At 40.7% G+C, this 17,763-nt stretch overlaps 1 protein-coding gene across 11 annotated transcripts in view; it reads left to right on the top strand.

Moving 5' to 3' along the window:
• The window catches only part of LOC128690789 (phospholipase DDHD2), a 247,367-nt gene that overhangs the window by 147,547 nt on the left and 82,057 nt on the right, over nt 1-17,763 (top strand). For 10 of the 11 annotated variants that reach the window (XM_070088148.1, XM_070088146.1, XM_070088144.1 and 7 more), the window contains 2 exons: nt 10,874-10,945; nt 16,137-16,246. In XM_070088148.1, coding sequence (XP_069944249.1) covers nt 10,874-10,945; nt 16,137-16,246 — 182 coding nt within the window. The remainder of the gene's footprint in view (nt 1-10,873; nt 10,946-16,136; nt 16,247-17,763) is intronic. The other variant, XM_070088140.1, reaches the window with a different exon arrangement.

Genomic DNA, 17,763 nt, shown 5'->3' with positions numbered 1-17,763 from the left:
CACAGTGTCTCATCAGTCATTGCTGCATCTTCAATAAAGGTAAGTGTCATTTATTCTTCATTTAGTAGAGTAGTACATGCACAATATATATTGTGCATGTTCTACTCTACTATTGTGCATGTATCCTTCTCTTTGTGTGTAGGAAAATGTATATTTCATGTGGTAAAATTTTTTTTTTCATACTTTTGGGTGTCTTGCACGGATTAATTTGATTTCCATTATTTCTTATGGGGAAAATTCATTCGCATACCGAACATTTCGCATAACAACCAGCCCTCTTGCACGGATTAAGGTCGCTATGCGGGGATCCACTGTATATATATATATATATATATATATTAGGTAGTAGGTTGGTAGACAGCAACCACCCAGGGAAGTACTACCATCCTGCCAGATGACTGTGAAACAAAAACCTGTAACTGTTTTGCATGATGGTAGGATTGCTGGTTTCTTTTTCTGTCTCATAAACACGCTAGATAACAGGGATATCTTGCTACTCCTACTTACACTTTGGTCACACTTCACAGACACGCACATGCATATATATATATACATACATCTAGGTTTTTCTCCTTTTTCTAAATAGCTCTTGTTCTTCTTTATTTCTTCTATTGTCCATGGGGAAGTGGAAAAGAATCTTTCCTCCGTAAGCCATGCGTGTCATATGAGGCGACTAAAATGCCGGGAGCAATTGGCTAGTAACCCCTTCTCCTGTAGACATTTACTAAAAAGGAGAAGAAGAAAAACTTTATAAAACTGGGATGCTTAAATGTGCGTGGATGTAGTGCGGATGACAAGAAACAGATGATTGCTGATGTTATGAATGAAAAGAAGTTGGATGTCCTGGCCCTAAGCGAAACAAAGCTGAAGGGGGTAGGAGAGTTTCAGTGGGGGGAAATAAATGGGATTAAATCTGGAGTATCTGAGAGAGTTAGAGCAAAGGAAGGGGTAGCAGTAATGTTAAATGATCAGTTATGGAAGGAGAAAAGAGAATATGAATGTGTAAATTCAAGAATTATGTGGATTAAAGTAAAGGTGGGATGCGAGAAGTGGGTCATAATAAGCGTGTATGCACCTGGAGAAGAGAGGAATGCAGAGGAGAGAGAGAGATTTTGGGAGATGTTAAGTGAATGTATAGGAGCCTTTGAACCAAGTGAGAGAGTAATTGTGGTAGGGGACCTGAATGCTAAAGTAGGAGAAACTTTTAGAGAGGGTGTGGTAGGTAAGTTTGGGGTGCCAGGTGTAAATGATAATGGGAGCCCTTTGATTGAACTTTGTACAGAAAGGGGTTTAGTTATAGGTAATACATATTTTAAGAAAAAGAGGATAAATAAGTATACAAGATATGATGTAGGGCGAAATGACAGTAGTTTGTTGGATTATGTATTGGTAGATAAAAGACTGTTGAGTAGACGTCAGGATGTACATGTTTATAGAGGGGCCACAGATATATCAGATCACTTTCTAGTTGTAGCTACACTGAGAGTAAAAGGTAGATGGGATACAAGGAGAATAGAAGCATCAGGGAAGAGAGAGGTGAAGGTTTATAAACTAAAAGAGGAGGCAGTTAGGGTAAGATATAAACAGCTATTGGAGGATAGATGGGCTAATGAGAGCATAGGCAATGGGGTTGAAGAGGTATGGGGTAGGTTTAAAAATGTAGTGTTAGAGTGTTCAGCAGAAGTTTGTGGTTACAGGAAAGTGGGTGCAGGAGGGAAGAGGAGCGATTGGTGGAATGATGATGTAAAGAGAGTAGTAAGGGAGAAAAAGTTAGCATATGAGAAGTTTTTACAAAGTAGAAGTGATGCAAGGAGGGAAGAGTATATGGAGAAAAAGAGAGAGGTTAAGAGAGTGGTGAAGCAATGTAAAAAGAGAGCAAATGAGAGAGTGGGTGAGATGTTATCAACAAATTTTGTTGAAAATAAGAAAAAGTTTTGGAGTGAGATTAACAAGTTAAGAAAGCCTAGAGAACAAATGGATTTGTCAGTTAAAAATAGGAGAGGAGAGTTATTAAATGGAGAGTTAGAGGTATTGGGAAGATGGAGGAAATATTTTGAAGAATTGTTAAATGTTGATGAAGATAGGGAAGCTGTGATTTCGTGTATAGGGCAAGGAGGAGTAACATCTTGTAGGAGTGAGGAAGAGCCAGTTGTGAGTGTGGGGAAGTTCGTGAGGCAGTAGGTAAAATGAAAGGGGGTAAGGCAGCCGGGATTGATGGGATAAAGATAGAAATGTTAAAAGCAGGTGGGGATATAGTTTTGGAGTGGTTGGTGCAATTATTTAATAAATGTATGGAAGAGGGTAAGGTACCTAGGGATTGGCAGAGAGCATGCATAGTTCCTTTGTATAAAGGCAAAGGGGATAAAAGAGAGTGCAAAAATTATAGGGGGATAAGTCTGTTGAGTATACCTGGTAAAGTGTATGGTAGAGTTATAATTGAAAGAATTAAGAGTAAGACGGAAAATAGGATAGCAGATGAACAAGGAGGCTTTAGGAAAGGTAGGGGGTGTGTGGACCAGGTGTTTACAGTGAAACATATAAGTGAACAGTATTTAGATAAGGCTAAAGAGGTCTTTGTGGCATTTATGGATTTGGAAAAGGCGTATGACAGGGTGGATAGGGGGGCAATGTGGCAGATGTTGCAAGTGTATGGTGTAGGAGGTAGGTTACTGAAAGCAGTGAAGAGTTTTTACGAGGATAGTGAGGCTCAAGTTAGAGTATGTAGGAAAGAGGGAAATTTTTTCCCAGTAAAAGTAGGCCTTAGACAAGGATGTGTGATGTCACCGTGGTTGTTTAATATATTTATAGATGGGGTTGTAAGAGAAGTAAATGCAAGGGTCTTGGCAAGAGGCATGGAGTTAAAAGATAAAGAATCACACACAAAGTGGGAGTTGTCACAGCTGCTCTTTGCTGATGACACTGTGCTCTTGGGAGATTCTGAAGAGAAGTTGCAGAGATTGGTGGATGAATTTGGTAGGGTGTGCAAAAGAAGAAAATTAAAGGTGAATACAGGAAAGAGTAAGGTTATGAGGATAACAAAAAGATTAGGTGATGAAAGATTGAATATCAGATTGGAGGGAGAGAGTATGGAGGATGTGAACGTATTCAGATATTTGGGAGTGGACGTGTCAGCGGATGGGTCTATGAAAGATGAGGTGAATCATAGAATTGATGAGGGAAAAAGAGTGAGTGGTGCACTTAGGAGTCTGTGGAGACAAAGAACTTTGTCCTTGGAGGCAAAGAGGGGAATGTATGAGAGTATAGTTTTACCAACACTCTTATATGGGTGTGAAGCGTGGGTGATGAATGTTGCAGCGAGGAGAAGTCTGGAGGCAGTGGAGATGTCATGTCTGAGGGCAATGTGTGGTGTGAATATAAAGCAGAGAATTCGTAGTTTGGAAGTTAGGAGGAGGTGCGGGATTACCAAAACTGTTGTCCACAGGGCTGAGGAAGGGTTGTTGAGGTGGTTCGGACATGTAGAGAGAATGGAGCGAAACAGAATGACTTCAAGAGTGTATCAGTCTGTAGTGGAAGGAAGGCGGGGTAGGGGTCGGCCTAGGAAAGGTTGGAGGGAGGGGGTAAAGGAGGTTTTGTGTGCGAGGGGCTTGGACTTCCAGCAGGCATGCGTGAGCGTGTTTGATAGGAGTGAATGGAGACAAATGGTTTTTAATACTTGACGTACTGTTGGAGTGTGAGCAAAGTAACATTTATGAAGGGATTCAGGGAAACTGGCAGGCCGGACTTGAGTCCTGGAGATGGGAAGTACAGTGCCTGCACTCTGAAGGAGGGGTGTTAATGTTGCAGTTTAAAAACTGTAGTGTAAAGCACCCTTCTGGCAAGACAGTGATGGAGTGAATGATGGTGAATGTTTTTCTTTTTCGGGCCACCCTGCCTTGGTGGGAATCGGCCAGTGTGATAATAAAAATAAAAAAAATACAGTGGACTCCCGCATAACGATCACCTCCGAATGCGACCAATTATGTAAGTGTATTTATGTAAGTGCGTTTGTACGTGTATGTTTGGGGGTCTGAAATGGACTAATCTACTTCACAATATTCCTTATGGGAACAAATTCTGGCACCTGAACATACTTCTGGAGTGAAAAAATATCATTAACTGGGGGTCCACTGTATATATATATATATATATATATATATATATATATATATATATATATATATATATATATATATATATATATATATATATATATATATACATATATATATATACAGTGGACCCTTGGTTCCCGATGTTGCCGGTATCCTATAAATTCGGTTGCCGATGCATTTGATCGAAAAAATTTTGCCTCGCTTCCCGATACAAAACCCGGTATGCGATACAATTCTTACAAGACGTGTCCAATTATGGCCTGAACTCCCTCGTGTGTACCAGTGTTTACAAGCCAGCCAGTGTGCGCGCATCAAAGGATACATTCAGTACATTCCATATTATCCATATTATCACTGTTTTTGGTGCTTGTTTCTGCAAAATAAGTTACCATGGGCCCCAAGAAAGCTTCTAGTGCCAACCCTTCCAGACCAAGGGTGCTACTGACTATTGAAATGAAGAAAGAGGTAATTGCAAAGTACGAAAGTGGCATTGGGGAAGTCCTTGGGGTTGGAGGTTAGTGGGGAGGATGTGGAAGAGTTGGTGGATGAGGACAATGACGAGCTAATCACTGATGAACTGCTAGATCATCTTCAACAGCAAGAGGCCAGACCTGAGGAAACTGCTTCGGAAGAGGGGATAGAGAAAGTGAAGCAGTTGCCTACTTCAAAGATTAGGGAAATGTGTGCAAAGTGGCTTGAAGTGAAAAGCTTTTTTGATGAAAATCACCCTCAGGCAGCTACTGCAAGCCGTGTTGGCAACCTGTACAATGGCACTGTTGTGAACCACTTTAGGAAAGTCATAAAGGAATGGGAGGTACAGGTCTCTATGGACAGTTATGTTGTGCGACAGAAGTCCAGCGACTCTCAAGCTGGTCCTAGTGGCATTAAAAGAAGAAGGGAAGTAACCCCGGAAAAAGACTTGATACCTCCAGTGCTACTGGAGGGGGATTCCCCTTCTATGCAATAGGTTCAACACACACTCCTCCTCCCATCCCATCAATCATCACCAGATCTTCATTAAAGGTAAGTGTCAGTTATATTCTATTGTTATTAATCCATTGTTATTGTTGTTATTGTAATTATTCTATTGCATTAAACTTAATATTTCATGTGGTAAAAGTTTTTTTTTTTTTCATACTTTTGGGTGTCTTGCACGGAAATTTGATTTCCATTATTTCTTATGGGGAAAATTGATTCGCTTTCCGATATTTATGGTTTACGATGAGCTCTCTGGAACAGATTAATATCGGGAACCGGGGGTCCACTGTATATATATATATATATATTTTTTTTTTTTTTTTTTTTTATCACACCGGCCGATTCCCACCAAGGCAGGGTGGCCCGAAAAAGAAAAACTTTCACCATCATTCACTCCATCACTGTCTTGCCAGAAGGGTGCTTTACACTACAGTTTTTAAACTGCAACATTAACACCCCTCCTTCAGAGTGCAGGCACTGTACTTCCCATCTCCAGGACTCAAGTCCGGCCTGCCGGTTTCCCTGAATCCCTTCATAAATGTTACTTTGCTCACACTCCAACAGCACGTCAAGTATTAAAAACCATTTGTCTCCATTCACTCCTATCAAACACGCTCACGCATGCCTGCTGGAAGTCCAAGCCCCTCGCACACAAAACCTCCTTTACCCCCTCCCTCCAACCCTTCCTAGGCCGACCCCTACCCCGCCTTCCAGTGGACCCCCGGTTAACGAACTTTTTTCATTCCAGAAGTATGTTCAGGTGCCAGTTCTGACCGAATTTTTTCCCATAAGGAATATTGTGAAGTAGATTAGTCCATTTCAGACCCCCAAATATACACGTACAAACGCACTTACATAAATACACTTACATAATTGGTCGCATTTGGAGGTGATCGTTAAGCGGGGGTCCACTGTATATATATATATATATATATATATATATATATATATATATATATATATATATATATATATATATATATATATATATATATATATATATTTATATCTATATATATTTATATATATATGTATATATTGTGTATACATATTTATATCTATATGTATTTATATCTATATATATTTATTGTATATATTTATATATATATATATATATATATATATATTTATTGTATATATATATATATTTATATCTATATATGTATATATATATATATATATTTATATCTATATATATATATATATATATATATATATATATATATATTTATATGTATATATATATATATATATATATATATATATATATATATATATATATATATATATATATATATATATATATATATATACACACACACACACACACACACACACACACACACACACACACACACACACACACACACACACACAGAGTGGAGCCCCTCTTAACGATCACCTCCCAATGCGACCTATTATGTAAGTGCGTTTATATGTGTATGTTTGGGGGCCTGAAATGGACTAATCTAATTTACATTATTTCTGATGGGAATAAATTCGTTTGTTAGTGGCACTCGAACAGCCTTCTGGACCGAAGAAAGTTCGATTTTTGAGGTTCCACTGGATTCCTTATGGGAACAAATTCGGTCAGTACTGGCACCTGAACATACTTCTGGAATGAAAAAATATCGTTAACCGGGGGTCCACTGTATATCTTTTCTTTCTTTCAACACACCAGCCGTATCCCACCAATGCAGGGTGGCCCAAATAAACAAAGTCATAAGAGTATCTCCTGCTAATTGTTTCTCATTTATCCACACCAATAATAACTTCTCAACCTCTTCGAGTACTGGTGATCTCATTTTTGTCAGCATATTTACCCCCTTTGCAACAACAGCTTCCTTGATTTCCTTTTTCTTGGTCACGATGGAAGATATGGTTGTACGTATAGGATTTGTTATGCATCCTGGCCAGTTCGGCCACACGTACACCACTTTCATATTGTTCAATGATGTTCTTAAATTCTGTCGTATTTCTCACCTTCTTTACCAAAGGCTTGGCACTAGGAGCTTTCTTTGGAGTCATGGTAACTTATTTAGCACTTGCAAGCACTAAAATGAATGGAATACAGTGGGCCCCCGCATAACGATATTAATCCGTTCCTGAGAGCTCATTGTTATGCGAAATTATCGTTATGCGAATGAATTTTCCCCATAAGAAATAATGGAAATCAAATTAATCCGTGCAAGACACCCAAAAGTATGAAAAAAAAAATTTTACCACATGAAATATACATTTTCCTACACACAAAGAGAAGGATACATGCACAATAGTAGAGTAGTACATGCACAATATATATTGTGCATGTACTACTCTACTAAATGAAGAATAAATGACACTTACCTTTATTGAAGATGCAGCAATGACTGATGAGACACTGTGTCCTGGGAGTGCCTTTTCCTCCTGAGTACTGTAGGTCCTGTTTGGTACTTTCTTCCAGAACAGGCCTTATCACACTGTGTATGCCACTACGATTCTTAAATCTCTCAAACCAACCTTTGCTGGCTTTAAATTCACTAATATGAGCACTAGTTCCAGGCATTTTTCCCTGTTCACCTGGGTGTTAGTTGACTGGTGTGGGTTGCATCCTGGGAGACAAGATTAAGGACCCCAATGGAAATAAGTTAGACAGTCTTCGATGACACTGACTTTTTTGGGTTATCCTGGGTGGCTAACCCTCTGGGGTTAATTGTTTCTTGGTATTCTCAATAAGCCACACCAACAACGGTGCTACAGCAGCAGCAGCAGCAGCTGACAGTGCTACAGCAGCAGCTGACAGTGCTACAGCAGCAGCTGACAGTGCTACAGCAGCAGCAGATGGTGCTACAGCAGCAGCAGACAGTACTACAGCAGCAGCAGCTGACGGTGGTACAGCAGCAGCAGCAGCTGACGGTGCTACAGCAGCAGCAGCTGACAGTGCTACAGCAGCAGCAGCAGCTGACAGTGCAGCAGCAGCAGCAGCTGACAGTGCTACAGCAGCAGCAGCAGCAGCTAACAGTGCTACAGCAGCAGCTGACAGTGCTACAGCAGCAGCAAACGGTACTACAGCAGCAGCAGCAGCTGACGGTGGTAGAGCAGCAGCAGCAGCAGCAGCTGATGGTGCTACAGCAGCAGCAGCAGCTGACAGTGCTACAGCAGCAGCAGCATCAGCAGTTGACCATGGTACCACAGTATTTCGATAATATTTCTCACCCTTTTTACCACAGGGTTGGCACTAGAAGCTTTCTTGGGGCCCATGGTCACTTATTTTACAGATAAAATCACCAAAAACGCTGTAATAATACGAAATGTTCCGATTGTATGCATGGATGTTACCGTGGAGGCTGGCTTGTAAACAATGCCACCGGAGGAACATGTGAGGCTGGCTCAGGCCGCTGGTAGTCACTCCCTCCCAAGCCATACCTATAAGGGTTATGCAGTGGAGGATGCTGAAGTGTTCTCTCCAAAATTCCCTTAGGGTCAAGTGAGTGTCTGTGGTCACAGTCTCGCACCTGTGAAACATTGCTTTTGTGTAGAGTTTTTTAAAGTTTGCAATAACCTGCTGGTCCATGGGTTGGAGGAGAGGAGTGGTATTCGGGGGCAAGAACTTTACTGTGATGAACCCAAACTCCTCGAAAATTAGGTCATCTAAGTTTGGAGGATGAGCAGGTGCATTGTCCATTACTAGCACTCACTTGAGATCCAATTTCTTTTCCAGGAGATACTCCTTCACACTAGGGCCAAACACTTCATTGAACCACTCGACGAAAATTTCCCTCGTGACCCATGCCTTACTATTAGATTTCCAAAACTCACACAATTTACTCTTCATAACATTGTTTTTCCTGAACACTCTGGGATTTTCAGAATGGTACACTAGTAATGGCTTCACTTTGAAATCCCCACTAGCATTAGCACAGAACATTAGCGTCAGCCTGTCTTTCATAGGCTTGTGTCCTGGCATTGCCTTTTCCTCTTGTGTAATGAAGGTCCTCTTTGGCATTTTCTTCCAAAAGAGGCCTGTTTCGTCACAATTGAACACTTGTTCAGGTTTCAGTCCTTCAGCCTCTATGTACTCCTGGAATTCATGCACATATTTTTCAGCCGCCTTGTGGTCCGAACTGGCAGCCTCACCATGCCTTACCACACTCTATGCCAGTACGGTTCTTAAATCTCTCAAACCAGCCTTTACTGGCCTTAAATTCACTCACTTCACCACTATTTGCAGGCAATTTCTTTACCAAATCTTCATGCAACTGCCTAGCCTTTTCACAAATAAACGAAGTCATAAAGTATCTCCTGCTAATTGTTTCTCATTTGTCCACATCAATAATAACTTCTCAACCTCTTCCAGTACTGGTGATCTCATTTTTGTTAGCATAGCTACTCTCTTTGCAACAACAGCATCCTTTATTTCATTTTTCTTGGCCACTATGGAACATAAGGTTGTGTAGGGTTTCTTATACATCCTGGACAGTTCGGCCACACTTGTACCACTTTCATATTGTTCAATGATGGTTTTCTTAAGTTCAATCATATTTCTCACCTTCTTTACCACAGGCTTGGCACTAGGAGCTTTCTTTGGAGCCATGGTAGCTTATTTAGTACTTGCAAGCACTAAAATAAATGGAATATTATGAAATATTTCACTGGAGCACGTGAGGGGACCTTCGCTCACTGGTAAACAATGCCAGACTGGCTGCCGCCCTGGCTCACGCCGTGGGTATGCATCCCTTACAAACTACGACTCGCGAGTCAACCTATGAAAAGCGAGTCATGTTTATACGAAAATACCCCTATGATTGGCGAATTTTACGATTGCCGGGAACTACGAAAAGCGGGGGACCACTGTATTGGTCATAATTTGAAATCGCCATATTAGCGGAACACCATAAGGCGAAACACCGTAAAGCGGGGCCTACTGTATAGGCAGTTATGTGCAGAAAGCATCAGTTACCATTTTGATATAATAGGAGATTTAAATAAGAGTCAGTATCAGCATTTATGTACTATGAAGTAGTATTAGGAAAGTGATGGATGAGGTAGAGATATCAGCAGTTTAACGTTAGTGGTATGAACAGTGCAGTGAGGAGAGAATAACTTACCTAGTGTGATTATTAATAAAATAAAGTCTTATGATAATAAGGATATTGTGCAATGCACCAGTCTATGATAAAGTAACTTTTAGCATAAAATAAGGTAAAAAATTAGTTAAGCAAATATGAACACTGCACGGTAAAAAAATCCACAATGAACTTTTATATAACCCTCAACCAGACTGTTGTTGCTGTTGTCCTGCTCACCTGCCATGATATCACAGTCTGCTTGATAAGGCAGTCTGTTTTCCACAGTTGAATTTACAGGCTAAGAACTGTTGCTGTTGCAGTTTTATAACTGTAGTGTAAAGCACCCCTCTGGCAAGACAATGATGGAGTGAATGATGATGAAAGTTTTATTTTTCGGGCCACCCTGCTTTGGTGGGAATTGGCCGATGTGTTAATAAATAAATAAATAAAATAATCTTAGCTCATCTCATTTCGAAGTCCACCTGTATCAAAGGTATACTACTATCCTCCCCACAATGGTTGACTATCACCCAGATATCTATTTACTGCTAGGTGAACTTGGGCAGCAGGTATAATTAAATATGCTCAACACATTCACCCAGCCCAGTATTAAACATGATACCTTTGATTGTCATACTAAGATGCTACCATTGAAGTATTAGCTGTAATCAGGTTATTTCTGCTGGAATTATTCATAAAGTACACAATGGAAATGTATAAACGATGATGTTTCAGTCAATCCTGGACCATCCTCGAGGCTAGTGAAAACAGAGGAGACAGCCAGAAGAAAGGTCAGAGCAAATGGAGGTGAGGAGGCATCCAGGCTCAGGTCAAGTTGTGTGTGTTGAGAGATTCATATCCTTCAGTGGGAATGTTTAATGCTTCTGAAATAAGCTTGGTCCAAGAATTCCGAGCTATAGCCTCTTCTTGAACCAACCTTGATTACCTCCCATTCCCTAGGCACTGTAATACCCTTACTGCTTTAGTGCTTTCTGTGACTAATGTATTATAATATTGACCTTTTATTCCCTAGGTGCTGCATGATCACTGGGTTTAACACATCCCAAGGAGTTCTGAACAATAATAATAATAATAATAATAATAATATTTTATTAACACACTGGCCGATTCCCACCAAGGCAGGGTGGCCCCAAAAAAGAAAAACTTTCACCATCATTCACTCCATCACTGTCTTGCCAGAAGGGTGCTTTACACTACAGTTTTTAAACTGCAACATTAACACCCCTCCTTCAGAGTGCAGACACTGTACTTCCCATCTCCAGGACTCAAGTCCGGCCTGCCGGTTTCCCTGAATCCCTTCATAAATGTTACTTTGCTCACACTCCAACAGCACGTCAAGTATTAAAAACCATTTGTCCCCATTCACTCCTATCAAACACGCTCACTCATGCCCGCTGGAAGTCCAAGCCCCTCGCACACAAAAACCTCCTTTACCCCCTCCCTCCAACCTTTCCTAGGCTGACCCCTACCCCGCCTTCCTTCCACTACAGACTGATACACTCTTGAAGTCATTCTGTTTCGCTCCATTCTCTCTGCATGTCCGAACCACCTCAACAACCCTTCCTCAGCCCTGTGGACAACAGTTTTGGTAATCCCGCACCTCCTCCTAACTTCCAAACTATGAATTCTCTGCATTATATTCACACCACACATTGCCCCCAGACATGACATCTCCACTGCCTCCAGCCTTCTCCTCGCTGCAACATTCATCACCCATACTTCACACCCATATAAGAGCGTTGGTAAAACTATACTCTCATACATTTCCCTCTTTGCCTCCAAGGACAAAGTTCTTTGTCTCCACAGACTCCTAAGTGCACCGCTCACCCTTTTCCCCTCATCAATTCTATGATTCACCTCATCTTTCATAGACCCATCTGCTGACATGTCCACTCCCAAATATCTGAATACATTCACCTCCTCCATACTCTCTCCCTCCAATCTGATATCCAATCTTTCATCACCTAATCTTTTTGTTATCCTCATAACCTTACTCTTTCCTGTATTCACTTTTAATTTTCTTCTTTTGCATACCCTACCAAATTCATCCACCAACCTCTGCAACTTCTCTTCAGAATCTCCCAAGAGCATAGTGTCATCAGCAAAGAGCAACTGTGACAACTCCCACTTTATGTGTGAGTCTTTATCTTTTAACTCCACGCCTCTTGCCAAGACTCTCGCATTTACTTCTCTTACAACCCCATTTTTTTTTTATTATTATCACACTGGCTGATTCCCACCAAGGCAGGGTGGCCCGAAAAAGAAAAACTTTCACCATCATTCACTCCATCATTATCTTGCCAGAAGGGTGCTTTACACTACAGTTTTTAAACTGCAACATTAACACCCCTCCTTCAGAGTGCAGACACTGTACTTCCCATCTCCAGGACTCAAGTCCGGCCTGCCGGTTTCCCTGAACCCCATCTATAAATATATTAAACAACCACGGTGACATCACACATCCTTGTCTAAGGCCTACTTTTACTGGGAAATAATCTCCCTCTTTCCTACATACTCTAACTTGAGCCTCACTCTCCTCGTAAAAACTCTTCACTGCTTTAGTAACCTACCTCCTACACCATACACCTGCAACATCTGCCACATTGCCCCCCTATCCACTATGTCATACGCCTTTTCCAAATTTATAAAAGCCACAAAAACCTCCTTAGCCTTATCTAAATACTGTTCACTTATATGTTTCACTGTAAACACCTGGTCCACACCCCCCGTACCTTTCCTAAAGCCTCCTTGTTCATCTGCTATCCTATTCTGCGTCTTACTCTTAATTCCTTCAATAATGACTCTACCATACACTTTACCAGGTATACTCAACAGACTTCTTTCTTTCAACACACCGGCTGTATCCCACCGAGGCAGGGTTGCCCAAAAGGAAAAACGAAAGTTTCTCCTTTCAAATTTAGTAATATATTCAGGAGAAGGGGTTACTAGCCCCTTGCTCCCGGCATTTTAGTCGCCTCTTACAACACGCATGGCTTACGGAGGAAGAATTCTGTTCCACTTCCCCATGGAGATAAGAGGAAATAAACAAGAGCAAGAACTAGAAAGAAAATAGAAGAAAACCCAGAAGGGTATGTATATATATGCTTGTACATGTATGTGTAGTGTGACCTAAGTGTAAGTAGAAGTAGCAAGACGTACCTGAAATCTTGCATGTTCATGAGACAGAAAAAAGGACACCAGCAATCCTACCATCATGTAAAACAATTACAGGCTTTCGTTTTACACTAACTTGGCAGGACGGTAGTACCTCCCTGGCCGGTTGCTGTCTACCAACCTATTACCTAGGACTCAACAGACTTATCCCCCTATAATTTTTGCACTCTCTTTTGTCCCCTTTGCCTTTATACAAAGGAACTATGCATGCTCTCTGCCAATCCCTAGGTACCTTACCCTCTTCTATACACTTATTAAATAATTGCACCAACCACTCCAAAACTATATCCCCACCTGCTTTTAACATTTCATTTTACCTACTGCCTCACGAACTTCCCCCACACTCACAGCTGGCTCTTCCTCACTCCTACAAGATGTTATTCCTCCTTGCCCTATACACGAAATCACAGCTTCCCTATCTTCATCAACATTTAACAGTTCCTCAAAATATTCCCTCCATCTTCCCAATACCTCTAACTCTCCATTTAATAACTCTCCTCTCCTATTTTTAACTGACAAATCCATTTGTTCTCTAGGCTTCCTTAACTTGTTAATCTCACTCCAAAACTTTTTCTTATTTTCAACAAAATTTGTTGATAACATCTCACCCACTCTCTCATTTGCTCTCTTTTTACATTGCTTCACCACTCTCTTAACCTCTCTCTTTTTCTCTCTATACTCTTCCCTCCTTGCATCACTTCTACTTTGTAAAAAACTTCTCATATGCTAACTTTTTCTCCCTTACTACTCTTTTTACATCATTCCACCAATCGCTCTTCTTCCCTCCCGCACCCACTTTCCTGTATCCACAAACTTCTGCTGAACACTCTAACACTACATTTTTAAACCTACCCCATACCTCTTCGACCCCATTGCCTATGCTCTCATTAGCCCATCTATCCTCCAATAGCTGTTTATATCTTACCCTAACTGCCTCCTCTTTTAGTTTATAAACCTTCACCTCTCTCTTCCCTGATGCTTCTATTCTCCTTGTATCCCATCTACCTTTTACTCTCAGTGTAGCTACAACTAAAAAGTGATGATATATCTGTGGCCCCTCTATAAACATGTACATCCGGAAGTCTACTCAACAGTCTTTTATCTACCAATACATAATCCAACAAACTACTGTCATTTCGCCCTACGTCATATCTTGTATACCTATTTATCCTCTTTTTCTTAAAATATGTATTACCTATAACTAAACCCCTTTCTATACAAAGTTCAATCAAAGGGCTCCCATTATCATTTACACCTGGCACCCCAAACTTACCTACCACACCCTCTCTAAAAGTTTCTCCTACTTTAGCATTCAGGTCCCCTACCACAATTACTCTCTCACTTGGTTCAAAGGTTCCTATACATTCACTTAGCATCTCCCAAAATCTCTCTCTTTCCTCTACATTCCTCTCTTCTCCAGGTGCATACACGCTTATTATGACCCACTTTTCGCATCCAACCTTTACTTTAATCCACATAATCCTTGAATTTACACATTCATATTCTCTTTTCTCCTTCCATAACTGATCCTTCAACATTACTGCTACCCCTTCCTTAGCTCTAACTCTCTCAGATACTCCAGATTTAATCTCATTTATTTCCCCCCACCGAAACTCCCTTACCCCCTTCAGCTTTGTTTCGCTTAGGGCCAGGACATCCGACTTCTTTTCATTCATAACATCAGCAATCATCTGTTTCTTGTCATCCGCATTACATCCATGCACATTCAAGCATCCCAGTTTTATAAAGTTTTTCTTCTTCTCTTTTTTAGTAAATGTCTACAGGAGAAGGGGTTACTAGCCCATTGCTCCCGGTATTTTAGTCGCCTCATAAAACACGCATGGCTTACGGAGGAAAGATTCTTTTCCACTTCCCCGTGGACAATAGAAGAAATAAAGAAGAACAAGAGCTATTTAGAAAAAGGAGAAAAACCTAGATGTATGTATATATACTATATGCATGTGCGTGTCTGTGAAGTGTGACCAAAGTGTAAGTTGGAGTAGCAAGAAATCCCTGTTATCTAGCATGTTTATGAGACAGAAAAAGACACCAGCAATCCTACCATCATGTAAAACAGTTACAGGTTTCTGTTTCACAGTCATCTGGCAGGACGGTAGTACTTCCCTGGGTGGTTGCTGTCTACCAACCTACTACCTAAAAAGAATAATAATAATAATAATCCTAGGCAGTAGGTTGGTAGACAGCAACCGCCCAGGGAGGTACTACCATCCTGCCAAGTGAGTGTAAAACGAAAGCCTGTAATTGTTTTACATGATGGTAGGATTGCTGGTGCCCTTTTTTCTGTCTCATGAAAATGCAAGATTTCAGGTATGTCTTGCTACTTCTACTTACACTTAGGTCACACTACACATACATGTACAAGCACATATATACACACACCCCTTTGGGTTTTCTTCTATTTTCTTTCTAGTTCTTATTCTTGTTTGTTTCCTCTTATCTCCATGGGGAAGTGGAACAGAATTCTTCCTCCATAAGCCATGCGTGTTGTAAGAGGCGACTAAAATGCCGGGAGCAAGGGGCTAGTAACCCCTTCTCCTGTATATATTACTAAATGTAAAAGGAGAATCTTTCGTTTTTCTTTTTGGGCCACCCCGCCTCGGTGGGATACGGCCGGTTTGTTGAAATAATAATAATAATAATAATAATAATAATAATAATAATAATAATTAATAATAAAAGCTTTAAGCTTTATTAGCCTTTTCCCCATGAAGGCTTCAGTATAAACTCTAAAATTTTGTTTCAGTTCTAAAAGCTTGATAAATTGTTTTTTCCATTTTTTCAGTTGATGATTTTCGAAGGCTGGGCCAGCAGTTGCTGTCATCGCACTTCAAGCAGTCAGTGGATATGGGCACAGTTGGACGTGTTGAGATCCTGCCCATATCCTGGCACAAGGTACTACATTGTTATTGACTTGTTTGTTGAATAAAATGATACTGCATTTCTTTTTGTTAGCCAAGATAGTATTCATATTTTTACACCGCTGAATTTATGGCTCAGCTTTAGGGTACATTACCTTCTCCCCAGATGCCACTTGCACCAGTCCACTGACTCTCAGGTACCTACCTATTTTAAGGTGAACTGAGGCAACAGGTCTTAGGAGATTAGCCCTTATGTCTTACCATACCCAGAATGCCACCCACAACAGCTGTGTAACACCCAGTTTTGGACTTACTGCTAGGCAAATAAGGACAATAAGTGTAAGGAAACATGCCCAAACATTCCATTTACAGTGGTCCCTCATTGTTCGTAATTAATCCGTTCCTGGAGCCGTTACTATAAACAAAATTTATGATTTACGAATAAATTTTCCCCATAAGAAATAATGTAAATACAATTAATCCGTTCCTGACTCCCAGAAGTATTAAAACAAAAAAATTTTTAACATGAAATATACATGTAGTACATAAACAATACAATGGGAAATGATGAATGAAACATTAACAGCATAACACTTACCTTTATTGGAGATTCTTCTTAGTGTATGGGAGACTGGAGGAGGAGAGAGAGTGGATTGTTTATAGTTTGGAAGGGGAATCCCCTTCCATCAACACCTCAGGTACCATTTGCTTTTCTGGGGTTGCTTCTCTTCTCTGTTTCTTAATGCCACTAGGACCACCTTGAGAGTCACTGGAGTCCTGTCTCACAAAATAACTGTGGAGAGAGCTCTGTTTCTGGTGTCTCTTTAACACTTCCCTAAAATGGCCCAAGACTTTGTCACTGTACATGTTGCCAACCTGGCTTACAACAACCTTGTTAGGGTGAAGTTTCTCACATAAAGCTTTCCATCTTACCCCACATAGTAAAAATCTCTTTAATTTCTGAAGAAGGCACCTTCTTCCATCTCTCTTCCTCCTCCTCTGCAGCAAGATTCTGAGCTGCGATGTGTTGCTCTTCACAAATAAATGAAGTCATAAGAGTATCTCCTGCTAATTGTTTCTCATTTATCCACACCAATAATAACTTCTCAACCTCTTCCAGTACTGGTGATCTCATTTTTGTCAGCATAGTTACTCCCTTTGCAACAACAGCATCCTTTATTTAATTTTTCTTGGCCACTATGGAACATAAGGTTGTGTAGGGTTTCTTATACATCCTGGACAGTTCGGCCACACTTGTACCACTTTCATATTGTTCAATGATGGTTTTCTTAAATTCAATCGTATTTCTCACCTTCTTTACCACAGGCTTGGCACTAGGAGCTTTCTTTGGAGCCATGGTAGCTTATTTAGTACTTGCAAGCACTAAAATAAATGGAATATTATGAAATATTTTGCTGGAGCACGCGAGGGGACCTTCGCTCACTGGTAAACAATGCCAGACTGGCTGCTGCCCTGGCCCACGCCGTGCGTACGCGTCCCGGACGAACTACGACTCGCGAGTCAACCTATGAAAAGCGAGTCCATGTTTAT

This window comes from Cherax quadricarinatus, chromosome 24 (assembly GCF_038502225.1).
Source record: "Cherax quadricarinatus isolate ZL_2023a chromosome 24, ASM3850222v1, whole genome shotgun sequence".
Classification (NCBI taxonomy): Eukaryota; Metazoa; Arthropoda; class Malacostraca; order Decapoda; family Parastacidae; genus Cherax; species Cherax quadricarinatus.
The sequence above is the reverse complement of the archived record's forward strand: the minus strand, read 5'-3'. Positions and strand labels throughout refer to the sequence as shown.